Genomic DNA, 21,010 nt, shown 5'->3' with positions numbered 1-21,010 from the left:
ATGGAGAAAAGGGCTGGCTGAGAACAGAGACACATTTATGTCATGGTGGGTAGCAGCCACTTCAAAATAATGTGAAAGAAAGTTCACCTCTCCAGTAATATTCAAGGTGAAGGAAGCACTTTCTCAGAGACCTAACTTGTAAAAAATAGTAAAAATTAAACATTCGGGTCACCTGAATTTTATATTAGCTGCTTTACAACATAGGAAAATCACCCAAAAGCCTTAAATTTCTAGCTCCCCATAAATACTGTTACCACTCACCTATATGTTAGAAAACTAATAAAAACAATGATGTAAACTGCAGATACTTTCTTAAATTCTAGATGTTTAGGCAATTAACTGTTAACTGTTGTTTTCACCTGAACAAGTACAGGTCAAAATGAAACATTTAACATACAGACTCTATTTTCTGCTCCTGATAAACGACAGAGGAACCGACAATCCATTGTGTAAATCTGCTGGCGGTTCAAAATAATATTAATTCAAGTAAAGAATAGTACGCAGGGAAAAAGATCCCTTAAACTCTTTGGATATTAAACATATTTGTCTTCTACTGATACCTTGGTAAATATCAGTCCCACTTTCTGAACTAACCTGAAAGTAAAGCAACTGCTCATAATCAATGCAGAGTAGGTACTGAAGAATTATGCCAACCAAAATTGGTCTTCATATTATGCAAATAATTTGTGTCTAGTCACCATAATCTTTTTAAGTGTCAAATTGTTTACCTATTGAAAATACAACAGAAAACTTTTTTTCCTCCTACTGATCAATTAAAGAAACAGAGACTGTTTAAACACTCAATTTCTAAGTGGAAAGACTGATGGAGACACTGCAGCCAAATAGCTTCTTGAAGCAATCTTGTATGTGCAGATTGAAAGCAGTTTTTATATCATGGGAGGCAGTTTTATATCAAGGCAGAATACTACACCCTTACATAAAGCCTCACAGAAACAAGTCAGAATCATAAACACATTCACTTAACTACTGTTCAGTGCCCAATGTACCTGAAAGATACATGGATATCATTTCAGGTATCAGAAAATTCTAGTTCCCGTTTAGTCAGAGAAGAGAAACAACAGTCTTATCCCAGTAGATCCCAAGTTAATTCCTTCCAGTTTCTCCCCTATCATAGTATTAATTGCTTTCTTAATAAAACGCTGCAGTAAAATTTGTGAACTCAGATTCTGGCAGAAAGTCAAATCAAAGGAAAACTCTTCATGATAGTTACTTTTGCATAGCCAGCCTCCTGCCTACCTTATTATGTTTTTGCTGGTGTCTTGCCTTTGTGTCAAGAACGTGATAAGGGCTTTCCGAGTCTTGGTTGATGTAATATATGAGTCTTGAAGGCAGTGTGATTTCTTTCTGCATTGCATTGCTGTAACTGATATTACTGCTGCTATTCTGTTGCAATGTATTGTCTTCATCTGCCAGGACTCCCAAATTTTTTTCTGCAGTTTCATTCCAATGCGGAGCTGGTGGAGGTAGGGGGGTGGGGGAGCAGAAAACACAAACATACACAAACACATACATATTTACCCCACAAAATACATAAGCACTAAAATGCATTTTTCCTTTAATTGCAAACACGGTTTTCTATTTATAAGCAGTTAAGAAGTAGAGCTACAGTAAAGCAAGTTATTTCAACAATAAAATGGCCTGGAGAAGTTAATAAATAGCCAATAAGGCTTATACAGCTGTGCACTATTTATTTTGATTTATGTCATATATACATTTCTAGTCAGACTCAAATCTATACTTCTAAGTGTTGGGGGGAGGGGGTAGAAGGAACTTGAGGGAAGAAAAGTCATTAAATGAACATGTTCAGGGGTCCTGCCCCCGATCTCCACCCCTTCTCTGAGTCCACAGAAGCACAACTCTACTTTGCCTAGTGGCATCCCATCCGAAAGCTAAGAACGCTCCTAAGATAACTTGAGTACTGAATTTATGGATACCGAATATTAATTGACTCTTTTAACAAAATGGACAATTCCCTTCTCTTTTAACTTTGAGATGAGCAAACATACTTTGCCATGTAGGGATACAGATGCTGGCAGCTTCCCAATTTCTTTTTATTTTCCTGACAAAGCCAGCTTTCTGCTTTCAGTGATTTCCAATCATCAAGATGGTATTATATTAATTGTTCATTATAATGACAAGCACTTTGAGAAATCAGAACCAAAGGTCGTGCATGAAGTATGTCTTCAGCACCTTAATTCTTTGGTCCCCGAAGTGTGCCTCCCCCACCTTAATTCCAACCGCACTTAATATGCCGGATAGGAAATTTGAGGAAACAGCCCATTGCCACTATTATCACTACATCCTCCCCGCATTCACATTAAGGCTCCACCACGCAAGTAGCAACTTGCTCCCTCGCTGTATTTCCCATCCACTGGTTTCCCCTCCGCAAGTTGCACAGAGATCGCTGAGGGACCCAGGATCCACTAAACACCTCCCAGTGGAACCAACAAGAATTGGAATGGGTTTTTAGCAAATGCAACAGAAATGGACTTCCAAAAGTGAACTGGGATGAATGGGGGTTTGGGAACGAGAAGGGTGGAAAGACAGGCAGGGAGGGAAGGAAAGGCCGAGCCGGGGACAAGCCCGGAGCACACGGACCCGCGCGCCCTTCGCTTTCCTCTGCAGGGCCCCGCGGGAAAGCCAACGCAAAGGGCACAGGGCCATACCCACCGCTGGGCGCAGCAGCCCCCCAGGCGCGGGGCCGGGACGAGGCGGCGAGCGGAGGCAGCAGGAGAAGGACGAGGAGCAGGCGGCAGGGCGGCGTGCGGGCCGGGGCGCTGGCAGGCACCGAGCCGGCGGGGCCGCGTTGGGGGCCGCAGGAAGCGCCGGCAAGGCTGCAGCCCGCCAGGGGCGGCCGCCGGGAGCTGCTGCCGGGCGGCTTCATGGCTCATAGCTCCCGGGCGCCGCTCCGTGTGGCCAGCGAGAGCGCCGGGCTAGCTGCGGGGCGGCTGCGGGCGGAGCCGGTCACGCCGGCTTGGCGCGCATGGTGCCGCGGCGGGCAGGGGGCTCCGGGCTCGGGGCGCGGGGCTCGGGGCTCGGGGCTGGGCGGCGCCCCCTTTCCCGGCTCGTCTAGCCTCGCAGCCACTCCCGGGGCGGGACGCAAAGGAGTCCAGGGGTCCTCGCCGCTCCGCCAACTTGGAGCCTCCCCAGCGGCTACTCCCTCCCCCGGCGGGCGCGGCCGCTTCAGCGACTGCGGGGGCTGCCGCCGGGCCTGAGGATGCTGAGGCGGCGCACGGGAGCGAGCGGCGCGGGGACGCGCGGAGCGGGCGTGCGCCCCGCCCCCCGAGAGCGCGCCCGAGCGGGGCTTCGGGTGCTGATGCTGCTGCTGGATGCTGTGCTGCTGCTGTTGCCTGGCCCGGAACGCACTGCGCATGCTTTGTTCGGGGGCGGGGAAGGGGGTAAAGCAGCGGAGTGATGCAGCAGCCCAAGCAGCATCAGAGGTGACGGGTGGTACCTCAAAAGATGGGGGCGGTGGAGGGGGAGCTGGCAGTCACGGATAAGCCAGAAGAAAGAGAGTGCGGGGGCTTCCAGGCCAGAGACAGGGATGATCGGGAGAAAACAAACAGCCGAAGTCCACCTGCCTTCTCCACCACCCCAGACTTCACACATCCCCTCCTATTCCAACCCCTTCCTGCTCTGGATAAACTAAGTCCACGCATTTCCTTTTTAATCCCTTATTTATTTGCTTCCTGCTTGTAAATATAAAGGATTGCAGCCGGGGAGGTAAAAAATAGCGCGGCTCCTCATTCAGATTGCCAGCAGCGGGTGGGACTGCGGCTGAGAAGCGCGTTTGCGCCGCAGGCTGGCGCGGAGTGGCAGGAATTCCCCGCGCAGGGGCGCTCCGCCCCGGCCTGTGTCCTCCCTGCCAGTGCCTGGGGTCTTTGAGGAAAGCACAAGAAGCCGGACGGTGTTTGCTCAGAAGTTCAGAAAGTATGACTGGGCATATTCGGGAAGGACTTCGACATTCTGGCGGGGAAGCAATACAGAGATTAGAAACGGAGTGTGTGGCAGCTATCTTGGGAAATCCGTTGTTTGTCAACCACGGAGGTGGGCACACATTTAGGAGGACACATTTCTATTTTTGAGATGCAGTCCTGACTTCTGCAGAGGAAAGGGGAAATTTTCTCTCGTTGCTGTAAAAAATGTAAATCCCTGGCTTCGGTGGGTTCGCAGCCACTAAATCTGATGGCTTCAGATAAGAGTCTGTGGCATATTTCTGCCCCCAAACTCTCATAATGCAAGCATTCATTTATTCACCCTCCCAATGACAATCTGAGTGATAACAATGTTGTCTTACTCCGACATCCACGGGGTGAGGGCTGGGGTGGAGAATTCCATGATTAAAAGAAAGGATGTGGGTATAAAAGTGCCATGGCCATGACAGAACTCAGTGTTAGCCATCTTCTCCACTCACACTTAAGAAAGAGAAAAGAAGAAAACATATAGGCGCGCACACACACACATTACAAAACTGTTAGGTAAATACTGAGATAACTTCCTTTCTATGTTGAGCTAGGATATTATTATCACATATTTATTCCTGTAAATTTGTAATTGATGCTACCTCCCCCATGTGAGGGCAACAACAGTTTTCCCTTCTGCACACCATCGTGTCCCTAGGACCTCACACAGTGTCTGAGGCACAGAGAAATCGCTTGGAAAATATGTACTAAATGAATAAAGAAATGGGTGTTACACACAAGCAGAAGTCACACTTGGGGCAGGCTAGTGAACACTCTAGCCCCCCCTGGAGTGCCCACTGCAGGTCAATGTTCTTAGGGTTGTCTCCCTCAAGTCAAGTATGCTCTGGCTAGGTTTTCCGAATTTATATTTGACACAATATGCATCCTGTAAAAGGGCCTGACAGAAAGCAAGCCAGAAAGGAGATGTACAAGCAATGAGAAGGGAGAGGAAAATGAAAGGTGCAAAGCACCCAGATGCAAGTTACTTGAAAGGCATCTCTTGCAATTGAGTGACAACCTCTTAAAGTCTGTTCTCATACATAAACCTACCAGCCAACATGGACTGACCAAACACACCCACCAGTTACAACACATCATTTCATACACTTGGGGTATGGAATGAGGATTCAATATAGTTTTTTTTTTTTTTTTTTTTTTTTTGAGATGGTGTCTGGCTCTGTCACCCAGGCTGGAATGCAGTAGTGCGATCTCAGCTCACTGCAACCTCTGCCTCCCGGGTTCAAGCGATTCTCCTGCCTCAGCCTCCCAAGTAGCTGGGATTAGCTGGGATTACAGGCACGTGCCACCACACCTGGCTAATTTTTGTATTTTTAGTAGAGACGGGGTTTCACTATGTTGGCCAGGCTGTTCTCAAACTCCTGACATCAGGTGATCCACCCACCTCGGCTTCCCAAAGTGCTGGGATTACAGGTGTGATCCACTGCCCCCGGCCTCAATATAGTTTCTAATAAGGGGTTGGGGTATTTACAAAGAGGGATGTTGTCTTATGTACTATAATCAAAAGACTGCATTTATTTACAGAATTTTAATGGTTACAGACATTAGCTAGAGTCAAGATAAGGTATCAGTAAATGAAATAATGAGTCAGAGAAAGAGTACATTACTTAGAAAAAATGTACTGGAAGTTTAGTCTTTAAGCCATATATTTAAGGGAAGATTAAAAACAGAATCAAATATTAACTGATTAAATAATTTAATTGGTTAACTTGGTAGAGTTAGTAATATTCTTATTAGGTAGTTCAGAATTTTTATTGTTATAGAGTTTACTTCTAAATATTCCCCTCTGTGCTTTCATAAGATTTAGTGACTTGCTTAATCACTTACCACCTACTGCTTTGCTCTGTATTCGTATATGTGCATATCATCTTTCTTCCATCAAAAAATACTGAGAGCAAGGCTGTATCTTGGTCATCTCTGACTCCAGAGCCTAGTATAGTACCTGGAATCAAATCAGCATTCATAGAGGGGCACCCACAGGTAGGAAAGGGAGGGATTCAGCAAGCTGGACTGGAATAAAGAAATATACCAGAAGCTTGAGTGCTATAATGGCCCTGGTTACAAATGTGTGTTGGATCTTAAGGCCATCAGAGGACCATTGGAGTGATCTAGTCAAAGTGGGAGAAATGGAGAAATGCTGCAGTCATAGGTGAAGGCAGGTGGCCAGAAGGTCCATGGGAAGGAAATTACACCAGGCAATATGGACCCTAGGTAAGCACCATGAAGGGTGCATGTGAGCAATACCCAGGAAGGGTCGTCATACTGTTCACAAAAATGGTCCACTGGTCTGGTGAGGGAGGAGATCAGAAGGTCTCTATTTGCCAAAATCTGTTTCCAGTGGTAGAACTGGACCCACTTTGCAACCAGTGAGAAAACTGGGTCTGGACAGGAGCAAGCAAAGGACAGAAATAGAAATATTAGATGTGGAAGGACTTGGCCTCAAGAGGGCTGAGATGCTAAGGGAGAAAGTAGAAGAAGGAGATGACAGAAGAGAGGTCCAGAGGGTAAAATAAGTAAAAAAGCAGGGGAAGGTAGCAAAGCAGACTTACAAGAGCAATTGGAATGGAATAAGCATTTGCCCAAAAAGCCAAGGTCAAAGAAGGTGTGCAGCAAATTAGTGGACAGTGCTGATACTAAGAGAGATCTGGGGAGTGAAAGCAAGAGCACGAACAAGCCTCAAACAGCAGCTCTGGCTCAAGAGCAGCTTATACCCAGGAGCTCGCTGGGACAGCCTGTGTTACACAGCCAGCTAGAGAAGGTTTCTCAGCCTCCTTTTAGAATAGCTGTGAAGACTGATTTTACCAGTGGAAGTGGATACTTCAAAGGAGAAGAGACAATGCATTTCTTCATGAAAGTAAAAACTGAGTGTGCTTCATTATTGGTACTTGCCACGTGGTTCAGGAGTCAGCAAACATTTTCCGTACAAGGCCAGATGATAAACATTTTGGGCTTTGTGGGCCATATGGTCTCTGCTGCATTTTTTTTTTTCTTTACAAACCTTTAAGAATGTGAAAACCATGCAGCCTACAGGACCTGGTTTGTCAGCTAGCCATTTTTAAATCTCTCTCTCTCTCTCTCTCTCTCTATATATATATATATATATATATATTTACCTTAAATATATGTATTTACCTTAAATATATGTATTTACCTTAAATATATATATTTACCTTAAATATATATACCTTATAATATATACTATATATATATACCTTAAATATATATATGTAAGGTTAAATTTTTTTCATCAACTGTATTATGTCCTACGCATATAAGCAGAAAAAGGGAAGGAAGCATGTGCCACAATACAGAGGGCTCTAATTCTAGAAAAGATTGCTCTCCATTGTAATTTAGATATTTGTTTAATCAGTAAGTAGTCACTAAATTCTCAAAAGATGTTCATCATTTGAAGGGATTCCTTAGGAAAGAAGTATTTCTCCTTTTGAAGCCAATTCTCAGATGTAGATAATGGGAGAAAAGTCAGAAATCATTCACCAAAAAAAAAAATACAGATGTCAGAAAGATTCTAGACATTTCTTTTGTTTTTCCAAGCTATACTTTATTGTGAGTAGGGGATGCTGAATGGCTGCTACAGCCATGAGTGGTCAGAGAATGGAGTAACACATGCACTCTAGTCCTTTTCAGAGCCTGTCACCATCTGGGATCTGCCTGTGTTCCTCAAACTCAATCCTGTAGAGCGGCCACGAGGCAGGGAATACACACTCCTGACACAGAGCCACACCCCATGTCACAGGCAACCTTCAAGTTCATGAAAATAAGTCTGCAAGTCTGCAGGTCTGTGTTAATTACACCACTGCTCATTCTGAAGACCAGGACAAATGGGACAATTTCAAAAGTCACTGTGTGACTAATTTCAACACGACTGGGAAAAGAAAAAGTATTCAATACCAAAAGAGCAATGGCAACGGACATTTCTAGGGGAGTAGTGGAACAGACAAAAATGTGTTACAATGTCGAGCATGAAAATATCTGAAGAAAGGTAATCACAGAAGAAACCTAAAATTGAGTTCTTAAAGGAAATTATGTTAAACGGAGTTTAATTAGGAATTCAGATAGTATAAGATAAATTTGAAGACAGTTGATTTTCCCCCACTCTAAAACATTAGGCTTGTTTATCCAACAGTTTTGTGTGTTTACAAGCTGGGCACAAAGGGGTACACGGGCATGTCATGGTGATTCGTGGTGATAATATGTGCTCTGCAAAACTTGGAAGAATTGTGTTTATTAGGAATAATCGCTGAGTCAACACGTAATCATTAAGTCCTCACTGGGTCACAGAGCAGCACTAGGAGTTTCTACAGAAGTAAATCACCACGTCCTACTGGGGGTGGGAGTGAGGGCTAAACTATAGCAGCTGAATTTCATATGAAAAGGTTAGAACCCCAGCAAACAGAATTAATATGCTAATGTAATCCCTTCCACCTGCATAATAGCAATAGCTAAGTCCTTTAACAATGCCTGCTTTAATTATTACTGTGCCCTTACACACTGCAAAGTGCTTTTGTCTGTGTTATTTTATGTGATCCTCAACATTGTGACACAGAGAGAACAGTTACTGTTAATTGTTTTTAGGAGCTCCAGCTTAGAGGTAAGAGGGCTAAGATTCACAGCTCTTTGCAGGGATCCTCAATCCCTGCACATTCAAATCACCTAGAGAGCTTTTTTAAAAAAACTTTTATACATTGTAGGTGTACAATGTGATGCTTTGATATACATAGTAAAATGATTACTACAGTCAAGCAGATTGACATATTCATCACTCACATAGCTACCCATTTTTAGTATACAATACAATATGAATAGCTACAGTCCTCATGCTGTACATTAGCTCTCTAGACTTAGTCATCCTACATAACTGCAACTCTGTACCCTTTGACTACATCTCCCCTAAGTCTCCCTCCCATCCTGCCCTCTGCTGCCCTCTACCCTTGGTAGCCACAATTCTAGCCTCCGTTTCCATATATTCAACTTTTTTTTTTAGATCCCACATATCAGCGAGATCACACAGTATTTTTCTTTCTGTGCCTGTCTTATTTTATTCAGCATAATGACCTTCAGATTCATCCGTGTTGTCACAAATGGCAGGATGGCCTTGCTTTTTAACGCTGATTAAAATTTCATTGCATAACTGATTTGATCTTTGCAAATTATATGAATGTATTAAATGATTCCATGTACCCTGAAACTACATGCATCTATTATGCAGCAATTAAGAAAGAAAAAAATTACATACATACACAATTATAATTTCTTTATCCAATCATCCACTGACAGACACCTCAGTTGTTTCTATATCTCAGCTATTGTGAATAATGCTGCAATGACCACGGGAGAGTGCAGATATTACTACAAGGTGATGATTGCACTTTGTTTGGGTATATAACCAGAAGAGGTATTGCTGGGTCATATGGTTCTCTTTTTTCTTTTTTTTTTTTTTTTTTTTTTTTTTGAGATGCAGTTTCGCTCTCATTGCCCAGGCTGGAGTGCAATGGCACGATCTTGGCTCACTGCAACCACTGCCTCCTAGGTTCAAGTGATTCTCCTGCCTCAGCTTCCCGAGTAGCTGGGATTACCGGCATGTGCCACCACTCCCTGCTAATTTTGTATTTTTAGTAGAGACAGGGTTTCTCCATGTTGGTCAGGTTGGTCTTGAACTCCCGACCTCAGGTGATCCACCAGTCTCAGCCTCCCAAAGTGCTGGGATTACAGGCGTGAGCCACCGTGCCCAGCTGGTTGTTCTCTTTTAAATTTCTTTAAGAACTTCCATGCTGTATTCCACAATCGCTGCACTAATCTGTTTGGTTGGTACAGAAGTGCCATTAAAAGTAATGGTGCCAGCCAGGCATGGTGGCTCACGCCTATAACCCCAGCACTTTGGGAGGCCAAGGCGGGCGGATCACGAGGTCAGGAGATAGAGACCATCCTGGCTAACACGGTGAAACCCCGTCTCTACTAAAAATACAAAAAATTAGCTGGGCATGGTGGTGGGCGCCTGTAGTCCCAGCTACTCGGGAGGCTGAGGCAGGAGAATGGCGTGAGCCCGGGAGGCAGAGCTTGCAGTGAGCCGAGATCACAGAACTGCACTCCAGTCTGGGTGACAGAGCAAGACTCTGTCTCAAAAAAAAAAAAAAAAAAAAAGTAATGGTGCCATTAAACGTAATGGCAAAAACCACAATTACTTTTGCACCAACTTAATACATTCTCACCGATGATGTACAAGAGTTCCCTTTCTCCACACCCTCATCAACATTTATCTCTTGTCTTTTTGATAGTAGCCATCCTAACAGATGTGAGGTGATATTTCATTTTGAATTTATTTTGCACCTAGAGAGCTCTGATACTCTACCAATTCCTGTGTGTTCAGGATTTTCAAGACTAGGGCTCAACATCAGTGTTTTTTAAAATCCTCCCAGATTAATAAAATGTGCAACCACAGTTAAGATACACTGGCTAACAAGATTTCCTTGAGGTTACATAGCTGCTCAGCATCAGAACTGGAATTCAAACCCTGAATTGGAATCCTGTGCTGTTCCCAAGGTTTTCTTTCCTATTTCTGCTTTTATCACAAGTTAACTTTGGATAAAGAAAGATAGAAAACAAGTTTAATATAATTGCTGGAGGACCTAAAAAAATATAGAATTAGAAAACATTTGAGCCAGAAGTTACCTCTGAGATCATCTAGGAGTCCAAACTCATTGTTGTGCAATTATGGAAACAATAGCTCAGAGTTTCAGCTCATTTCCCAAGGTCACACAACAGTCTGTGCAGAGCTGGGACTAACATTCAAGCCTTTTTCTGGCTTTCCAGTACTTTCCATAGTGTTTAGTACAAGGTTTGTTTAAAAAAGTGTTTTGGCTTAGAAAAATCCCAGTCAGCCTGCCATGTAATCCATTTCCAGTCTTCCACGTGACACTGCTTTGTAAAGAGAAGAAGGATACAGCTGTGAGGTCTGGGTCCCTACATCACCGATTCCTGTAAGCCCAGTTCCACAGCTTGAAAGGATAAAATAGTCTCATTCTGCAGCATGAAGAAAGCCCAGTATGCAAGGAAAGGTCCCACATGTTTGGAGGTAATCCACCCAAATAAAATACCTGTCTTTCTCCTATTTCTCCTGTCTTTTGTATCTCAAATACAAAAGATCTCAAAGTGATTTCCAAGGAACAATTTTCTTATCAGATGAGTTTCTTATATTACCCTTATTATGTCTTACAAACTCAACAACTGCAGCTTCTTAAATTCTATTTTAGGTAGTACCAAATTTGGTGAGAAACATAAAAGAATGCAGGAAACAGTAAAAATAAAATAATAAGAAGAAGGCAGAGTAAGAAAAGGAATCATGTATGTAGCATCTACTGTGTGCCAGATGCTGTGTTAAATGTTTTAGCTGGATGATGTCACTTACTCCCTTTACAACTTTATGAAGGAGCTACTATTGTTAATCACAATTTTACTCATGAGAGAACTGAGGCTTGGAGAAGGTAAATAACTTGTCTAAAGTCTAAAAAGCAGGGCTGGGTCAGAAATCCGTGTATGCCTGACTCCAAAGAATAAACTCCCAACCATACCATAATGACTCACAAATACTATCAATCTATCAAGTGTAATAATAAAAATCACATTAAAAAACTGCAAAATTCAATCTTCTGCCAATTCTACATTTCACTAGTGATCAATTTCGTTTAAAATTAGTTAAAAAAAAAAAACACACTGATGTTGTCTAATCTATTTGACTATAGCCCCAAAGCAAACCACCTGAAACAGTGTCTTCAAAGGAAATATAACATTTGAAATCATGGTTCTTGGCTATAAACCAACTTTACAATTTATTTTTGTCTGTTTAAAACCACTGACACAGCCAGGCGTGGTGGCTCATGCCTGTAATCCCAGCACTTTGGGAGGCTGAGATGAGTGGATTACCAGCTTGGCCAAAATGGTGAGACCTCGTCTCTACTAAAAATACAAAAATTAGCCAGGCGTGTTGGTGTGTGCCTGTAATCCCAGCTACTCAGGAGGCTGAGGCAGGAGAATCACTTGAACACAGGAGACGGAGGCTGCAGTGAGCCGAGATCGCACCACTGCACTCCAGCCTGGGCAACAGAGTGAGATTCCATCAAAAAAAAAAAAAAAAGAAAAAAAAAACGTTGACACATTCATCCCCACAGAGAACTATTCTGAATTATGTTCCTAACTTCACATTAAAGATTTTTGAATGCAGCTATTCTATACAATTCTTTGTATAATTCCAAAACAAAACCTAATTTGCTTCTTACATTGGAATACCTCTCTACAAGAGAAGGCCAAGATCTCCACTTACCAGATAATTTATTTTTTTCTAAATTTTAAATTAACCAACATAGCTACCCATTAAATTTAATGAGATCAATTATAATAGCAACATTTATTAACCACCTCCCCATATCAGATAACATTAGCTTTTGCCATATTAAGATGTTTAGATTTCTAAAGACATATTTGTAAAAGCTTAAGCCCTGAACAGAAGTAATTAAATACTTTTATTCTGCTGTTGTCCTAAGAAAAAAAAAACAGTTAACATTTGTATGGCTCCTTAAACCACACAACATGCTTTTGTACACCTAATGTCATTTAGTGCATTGCAGTGCGTAGGCCAATGCTGAACTAGCTGTATTATTTCTGTTGGATTGTCATGGGATTTGACTATTCATGACATGGATATGGACATGGCTTAAAGGCAGGAATCAAATGAAAGAGACTAATAATCACTTCTCCAGAAGGAAAAGATAAACTCTAGGATTCTCTAGATCTAAGACTTTTTATTTGCTATTTTGATAAATTACATGAAAGATTGCATGTTAAAATGCCCAGTCATGCAAAAAAACCACTGAGTTCTTCCAGGTATTCAAATGTTTGGGTGAACTGGGATAAACTATAAACAGAGTTTCTGAGGCTTTAGGACATAAGGAAAAGCTGATAAAAGAATTTTAATAACAACAAGTAAGTTTTGGAAAAAGTAGTCTAAACTATTTGCATATCTAAAAAGCCATTCTTCCCACCTTGAAACATCAGTGCACACATAGATTATTATCCAAATTACAACTGGCACTAACACACACACACACACACACACACACACACACACTCAGCTCCAATACGAGAAACAGACTGTGGAGTTAATATTGACTATTCCTTGAATGGGATAAAACAACTTCATCTAAAAAATGCCAACATTACAACATTGGTAACAAAAAAAAAAATATCAAAATTACACCAAACTCTGATGTACAAGCCATATAAAGGAATTGGATACAATTCAGGAAAAATCATTTTAAATGACCAAGCTGCTGCCAGATGAAAATCTAAAAAGATAAGAATTGTACCATCTGGCAAGATAAAGAATGAGAGAGAATATTTTCTAAGGCTTTAAAATCATGAGCAGTGTAGATAAGGTGAACATAACCATCCAAATCCTGAACTATTTTAATGAAGGGGTAGCATCTGAAATTTGAGAGAGATATTGTGAGCAAATAACAAGCAATACTGCACATAGTACTTTATTAATTTGTAGTGGACCTCTCCTGGGGAACCCTCCCTGTTCAGAGATCAGAAGTAGGCTCAGGTTTTTCTCCTTAAATACTGAATGGAAGAGTCATAGATATACTCAGGAGAATTCTCAAAATTATCAGCTCAGAAGTTCTTTAAATATAATAATTATTAGCTGACATATTGAACACTTACTGTTTTCCTATTACTGCAAATAGCTTTAACATCTACTGCAGTGAGCAGCACTAAGAAGGTTCTGGCTAGGAAGAGCAGATAAGTTATTTACCCAACCATGACGCTTTTGCCGTGACAAGGATAAGATGCATAAACTAAAAATATCTTAGACAAACTCAAATGTGTGATCCTTCGAGTCCTTACCAATAAACAGTCCCTGAAAGACACAACAATGCGAGGATTGGACAATGGCTGTTTTATGTATTTATTTATGTATCTAGTATTTGAATATTACAGAGACTAGTTTTGAAAAAGAATGGTCTCTAATTATAGTAATAAGGTTAATTAAATGATTTTTTAATATTTCTGGTTGCTAGAGAAACTTATTAAAAACAACTGCACCAGGATGGTGTGATGGACATGAAGTTGAGCTGCGCAGGTGCCCCTCAAGGAAGGCTCGTTAACACAGCTGCGGGGAGTGTTGTCAGCAGACAGCCCTCAGCTCTCAGCCTTTGTAGAGGCTATTTCAGTAGTGGAGAGCAATGATGTCCCAGGGTCATACCATTTCTAGGATGAGCCACAGCCAATAACTGGTTGAGGTGAGGATATAAAGACCTGGCCATATTGAGTAGGCTTACTAGATTTAGCATATAAAATTACAGGATGCCCATTTAAATTTGAATTTCACATAAACGATAAATGACTTTTACTATAAGTAAACCTTATTCAAAGTTGAAATTCAAATGTGCAGCATTTTCTCTAGTGACCCTAATGTTGCCCCAGTGCAACACAACTCTGATGGGCCATTCTCCCCCCAGACTCCAAAGAATAAGAGCTCCCTGTGAGGTGTGCCAAATAGCTCTTAGATCAGCTAGCTTCTGCCCGTCTCCTTCCTTCCCAAGGCCATTCCCTAGAAAGCATCTTGTATGTGAAACTCCGTCTCAAAGTTTGCTTCCCAGAGAAAACCGACCACAGAGGCATCAACCTTCTGTTTTGCCCAACTTTTAAAAAATTCAGATCATAAAAACAATATCCCAAAGGTTTTTTGAAGTCTAAAATGACAAGAAAATGATTACTAAATATTTTATTGATGGTTATATTTTAAGTTTTTTTAAGTATTGATTTAGAATATTAATAATCATTATATAATAATATAAATAATACATGTTCATGAAAATAACTATTTTCCAAAAGAAAAAGGGTGGTGAAAAGAGTGGATTCTTTTATATTTTATATTTTTACAAGTTGCTTTCTTGAGTGTATCATTACACGACTGGTGGATTTTCATATCTGCTCATGCATTTAACTTGTTATTTTGGTTGAAGTATATGAAAAAAAGTAAACTTTTCAGATAATTGTAGATATTCATCTTTAACATAAACTAAAACTACACAAGTGGTATTTTCTTAAAGGTTAGTTATGATATAAAACCTGAAACTGTATCATTGTTGAATTAAATCACTGTTACATTAAGATACGTAGGTCTATCTTGCATATTTAACAGAACATATTTTAGCAAACATATTCACTTTAAATGAATCATATTTATGATACAGTAGAGCTAGAGTTTTTCTGGGTTTTATATATAAACTTTACAACGTATTTGAGCCATTGCATAATCAACATGTATATATATTCCCTTCCTCTTTATGGAACTTAATTTTATTATCTTTTAAAAAGAAATACTGGTAGTAAATCTTTGTTATTTGTTATGAGATTTCATGTTCTAAGTCAAGAAAGCAACCCTCAGTTATAACATTGTTCTTTTGGGAATTCACAATCCATTTTATGATGATTTGTTTTATTAAAGAATTTATAAGAAATGCATTTTAGCAAAAATTGAGAACTGCTGAGAGCAGCAGAAAGGCAGTGAAGTGCAGTGGCAGGACCAGGCAACCCAGGACCGAAGGGTCCAGGATCAGTCTTACGAGGAGTTCAAAAAGTGGTTTACGTGGAAGCACTTGGTAAAATGCAACGTACTGCAAAATGATCAATTATTATATTTGAGAATTTACATTTAGTTAAATGTTGTTTGCTAGTTGCTATAAATTATTAAATGGAAATAGGTGTGGCATATGTCTGTAATCTTTGATGATGTTTATATCATAGAAGAAAACCATGCTTTATTGTAATACGAGCCTTGGGGCAGATCATAGGCTGTAATTTGGTGATATCCAAGGATGCATATCTTATTCTGGAACATTTCCCAGACATGCAGCAACATTTATAAGCCTAACTTTCACCTCGTGAAGTGAAGCACTGCATATATCTAGGTTATATTGTACTGGTTTTATCATTATTAACATACATATTCTTTATGGCATAAAGGAGCATCTAAGGCCCCTTGTCACTATAACATAATAGCAAATGTTCTTACGCTTTATTGGCTGTCAATCACTATAAAGAAATGAGATACAAGCCATGCTCAGTCAACAAGATGAGGCAAACACAAAAGTAACCCACCTCCAGTCTAGTACAAACTTTATATAAAGGTGACAACAGTGATCAGAATCCCCAGTTGACAAAGTTCATCCTGCACCCACTCTGCAATGCACTCACACTTTGTTCTGTCCCACCCCTAACAGTCCCTCCCCTTCCCTACCAGCATCCCCCTTGGCCCTCTGCGACCCCCTCCATTGCTCCTGTCTCCTCACCATCCTCTACATCTCTTCCTTAGATTCTCTAGAATCATATGACTTACTTTCTCTCTTGTGGATTGGATTTCCTTGGCTGATTATGGGGAATATACTCATCTGCAATAGCTTTGGAATAACTTCCCATCAATTAAGGCATGCCAAGCAGTTCAATAGGCCAACCAGGAGCCATGGAGGGTGCTGTGAGGTCATGTTAAGTAGTGACTAATGAGAACAAGCTGGAATAACAAGACTCCTAAGTACTCAAAGGTCCCTTCCTTCCCAGTGAGGGGAGTGCTGAGTCTGAGAAACAATGCCTCCAACAAATTTGGCCATGTTCCGTTTGGCCTGGGATCAGGCCTGTCTGCAGCTTCTGTTGGCCATTTTTGCATTTATTGCCTGATAAAAAACCTCACATGGTTGTTCCCAAGCAAGAAGAAATATTACTAGAATAAAATATATATAATAAAAACAGCATATCACAAAAGAAACTTGGTCATATTTAAGATGAGATAAAGTTAGATAAAATGGCCAAAAGTTATAGAGTTACAGAAGCTCTGAGTCAAGAGTCACTGAATTCATCCTCCCTCCCAGTGGAGGGGACTCCCTGTAAAAAAAGAGTCAAAAAGTCGAATTCCTATAGGGACTAGGCAGGTAATTTTAAAAGTAAAGGTACCAGGTAATAAGGAATGGTGAAGACTGTGGCAAACAAGAAAGCACATGCCTTTCTACATCAGGCCACCCTTACACAGCTCTATTCAATTGTTATCTTCAGACAAATGGGCCCAATGCTGCTAGATTTTCCCATTTTTCAAGAGAAATTTGAAATCTAGATTTTGAGTAACTTTAAAATGTTTAAGCGTTTACTCATTCTATTATTTTGAAACACTGCCTGAAGTCAAAGAAAACATGAAAGTGGACCAGACCTGGCTCATCGTAGTGACTTCTGCTCTATGAAAAACCTGTTTAATAGCCCGATATAAATTTCAGCAGCTCTAATCCTAAGCTCTCCCTGCACTGAACCAAAGCTCACATTGGCACAACTTCCACTTTAGATTATATAATTCTGTCCTATGGATCAACACAGAATAACCCTATTCTTTGTATGTGTTTCCTTTTTGTTCTTGAAATGTCCTCCACAAACAATGTCTAAGCCTTTACCTTTACTCTTACCTTTGCTAATACATCCAGTCTCTTTTTGCTCTCTAAACTATCTTTTTGAATTTATCTATTACTGTTTTATGCTTTTTTTTAATTGTCTTCATCTTGCCCCTACTCAAGTGTCTACAATGAGTCTCTACTGCCTTTCATTTTTAGTGTGTCTGTGGTCTGGCCCACAGTTACCTATTTAAATCTCCCAGTTTGTACCTTCTGCTCTAACATATTGCTGGCAGGAAATGATTCTTCCATTCCTGATGTTTCTTTCCAAGGAGGTGGAAGTCTACTGCAGTCTACTCCTGCTTTTCTCTGTCCCTGTACTGTTTCCATCTCTGGTATACAGAAGTGATTTAGCTGATGAGTAAATTTGAGAATAATAAACTGGGCATGCTTACATAAGCTTTCTTTTCTCCTACCTTGGAATTTCCTTTCTCCTGCTGGGATTGAGATACCCACAGAGAACAGAAGTCCTCCATCAGTAAGAGTGATATTTTGGCCTCCACCTGTCTTTTAACTTGTACAGAACCTCGTTAGAGAACTGAGGAGTTATTTATTGTGCCCTCTGAATAATGCAATTCGCCATATTCCTTCCCAGCTAGGGAGAGTCTGAAATCTCAGAAATCATTACAACTAAAAGGTAGTGCCTTTATGGCAAAAGAAACTACCATCAGAGTGAACAGGCAACCTACAGAATGGGAGAAAATTTTTTGCAATCTACCCATCTGACAAAGGGCTAATACCCAGAATCTACAAAGAACTTAAACAAATTTACAAGAAAAAATCAAACAACCTCATCAAAAAGTGGGTGAAGGATATGAACAGACACTTCTCAAAAGAAGACATTTATGCAGCCAACAGATCCATGAAAAAATGCTCATCATCACTGGCTGTCAGAGAAATGTAAATCAAAACCACAATGAGATACCATCTCACACCAGTTAGAATGGTGATCATTAAAAAGTCAGGAAACAACAGGTGCTGGAGAGGATGTGGAGAAATAGGAACACTTTTACACTGTTGGTGGGACTGTAAACTAGTTCAACCATTGTGGAAGACAGTGTGGCGATTCCTCAAGGATCTAGAACTAGAAATACCATTTGACCCAGCCATCCCATTACTGGGTATATACCCAAAGGACTATAAATCATGCTGCTATAAAGACACGTGCACATGTATGTTTATTGAAGCACTATTCACAATAGCAAAGACTTGGAACCAACCCAAATGTCCATCAATGATAGACTGGATTAAGAAAATGTGGCACATATACACCATGGAACACTATGCAGCCATAAAAAATGATGAGTTCATGTCCTTTGTAGGGACATAGATGAAACTGGAAACCATCATTCTCAGCAAACTATCGCAAGGACAGAAAACCAAACACCACATGTTCTCACTCATAGGAGGGAATTGAACAATGAGAACACTTGGACACAGGATGGGGAACATCACACACCAGGGCCTGTTGTGGGGTGGGGGAGGGGGGAGGGATAGCATTAGGAGATATATCTAATGTAAATGATGAGTTAATGGGTGCAGCACACCAACATGGCACATGTATACATATGTAACAAACCTGCACATTGTGCACATGCACCCTAGAACTTAAAGTATAATAATAAATAAATAAATACATAAATAAATAAAAGTAGTGCTTTTAATCTTGCCCAAGGTAGTCCTGCAGCCTTTCAAAGAGCTTAATTAAGCCCATATTAAGAAATACTGTATTTTACCAGGTTATACTGTAGGTCATAGAGAATGTGATTGTGCCCTCCCCACCATCAGCCGCATGGGATGTGTGTGTGTGTTGGAGGGTAATGAAAAAAGACTAGTTGACTCACAAAATATTTGTTCTTGCCCAAGAATCCGTGGTTCTGAGAAAGACAAAGACCTAGAAGAACATCCAGATGATCGGGAGGCAGTGTTTCCTACCTTGGTCACATCAGATTCATATTTCTATGAATCTCTGGAGTAAACAACAAAGTCAACTCACTGTCTGACAGAAGTGACTAGCCCAGTGGTTCTAGTCACCTCAGGCCTCATCTAGGTGCTCCAAAGGCCAAGAAGCTCAGTATCTCAGCACAACCATGTGCCTATGCACATCAGCTCAAAAACTCTGCCTTAAGTCCAGTGAGCATAGCTTATTTGTCTTTATTTCCCTAGAATCTAGCAGAGGGTTCTAGCACTCAAAAATATTTATTGAGAGATAGACATGGGCTGGCATGGTGGCTCATGCCTGTAATCCCAGCACTTTGGGAGGCTGAGGTGGGTGGATCACCTGAGGTCAAGGAGTTCGAGACCAGCCTGGCCAACATGGTGAAACTTCGTCTCTACTAAAAATACAAAAAACAAGCCAGGCATGGTGGGGGGACACCTGTAATCCCAGCTACTCGAGAGGCTGAGGCAGGAGGATTACTTGAACCCGGGAAGCGGAGGTTGGATTGAGCCAAGATCTCTTTACTACACTCCAGCCTGGGCAACAGAGCGAGATTCTGTCTCAAAAGAAAAAAGAAAGATAGACACGAATACACAGGCTCCTTCTAACCCCAGGGAATGGAAGGTGCAAGATTCAAATAGCCGAAGTCCTCAGAATACTGTACTGACTATTCAGAATCAGCTTGATCAGAGAAACTTGATGTTAATACTCATCTGTCATTTGCATGGATTTTTTTTAAATAATAAAATGCAGGCAACAGTGTCAGACAGGCACACATTCATTGCTGGTAGAAACACAAACAGGTGCCACTATTCTGGAAATGTGAATCATAAACCTTAATGTTTTCATACTCTTGGACTTTTAAGAATTTTTCCAGATGAAAAATTCAAAAATGAAAATAAAAATTTATATCTAAAGATATTTATTATAGCATTATTTTGCACAACAATAGGGCATTAGGTAAATTATCATGTGATGGAATTTTATAAAGCTTTTTTGGCATCGTTTATGAAGAGTTTTGGTGACATAGGAAGGTACTTCTCTTGTACTATTAGGGGATTGAAAATAGAATACAAAGTGGTATAAAATTTTAATTTCAACCATTAAAAAATATATATATACATATCAATATTCCAAAAATAACCAAATAATTACTGAGTGATAGGGTTATCGACAATTACTGGTTTCTTGGTTTCTTCTCTTTACCTTTCTTTTCTTTTCTTTCTTTCTTTTTTTTTTTTTTTTTTTGATACAGAGTTTTGCTCTTGTCTCCCAGGCTGGAGTGCAATGGTATGGCCTCAGCTCACTGCAACCTCCATCTCTGAGGTTCAAGCGATTCTCCTTCCTCAGCCTCCCAAGTAGCTGGGATTTCAGGCACCTGCCACCACACCCAGCTAATTTTTTTGTATTTTTAGAAGAGAGGGGGTTTCACCATGTTGGCCAGGCTGGTCTCGAACCCCTGACCTCAGGTAATCCACCCACCTCAGCCTCCCAAAGTGCTGGGATTACAGGCGTGAGCCACTGTGCCTGGCCTACCTTTCTATATTTTCTAAATTTTCTACAGT

General features: G+C 40.9%; 1 protein-coding gene across 3 annotated transcripts in view; it reads right to left on the bottom strand.

Annotated features, from left to right (window-relative positions):
* ADAM23 (ADAM metallopeptidase domain 23) overlaps positions 1-3,238 on the bottom strand; it is a 178,931-nt gene extending 175,693 nt beyond the window's left edge. For all 3 annotated transcript variants that reach the window (XM_003253987.4, XM_030802444.1, XM_030802445.1), the window contains exons 1-2: positions 2,692-3,238; positions 1,258-1,475 (exon numbers count right to left, since the gene is read on the bottom strand). In XM_003253987.4, coding sequence (XP_003254035.1) covers positions 1,258-1,475; positions 2,692-2,905 — 432 coding nt within the window. In that variant the 5' untranslated portion in view covers positions 2,906-3,238. The remainder of the gene's footprint in view (positions 1-1,257; positions 1,476-2,691) is intronic.
* Between the last annotated feature and the right edge of the window lie 17,772 nt (positions 3,239-21,010).

This window comes from Nomascus leucogenys, chromosome 22a, assembly GCF_006542625.1.
Source record: "Nomascus leucogenys isolate Asia chromosome 22a, Asia_NLE_v1, whole genome shotgun sequence".
In the NCBI taxonomy this organism is placed as follows: domain Eukaryota; kingdom Metazoa; phylum Chordata; class Mammalia; order Primates; family Hylobatidae; genus Nomascus; species Nomascus leucogenys.
The sequence above is the reverse complement of the archived record's forward strand: the minus strand, read 5'-3'. Positions and strand labels throughout refer to the sequence as shown.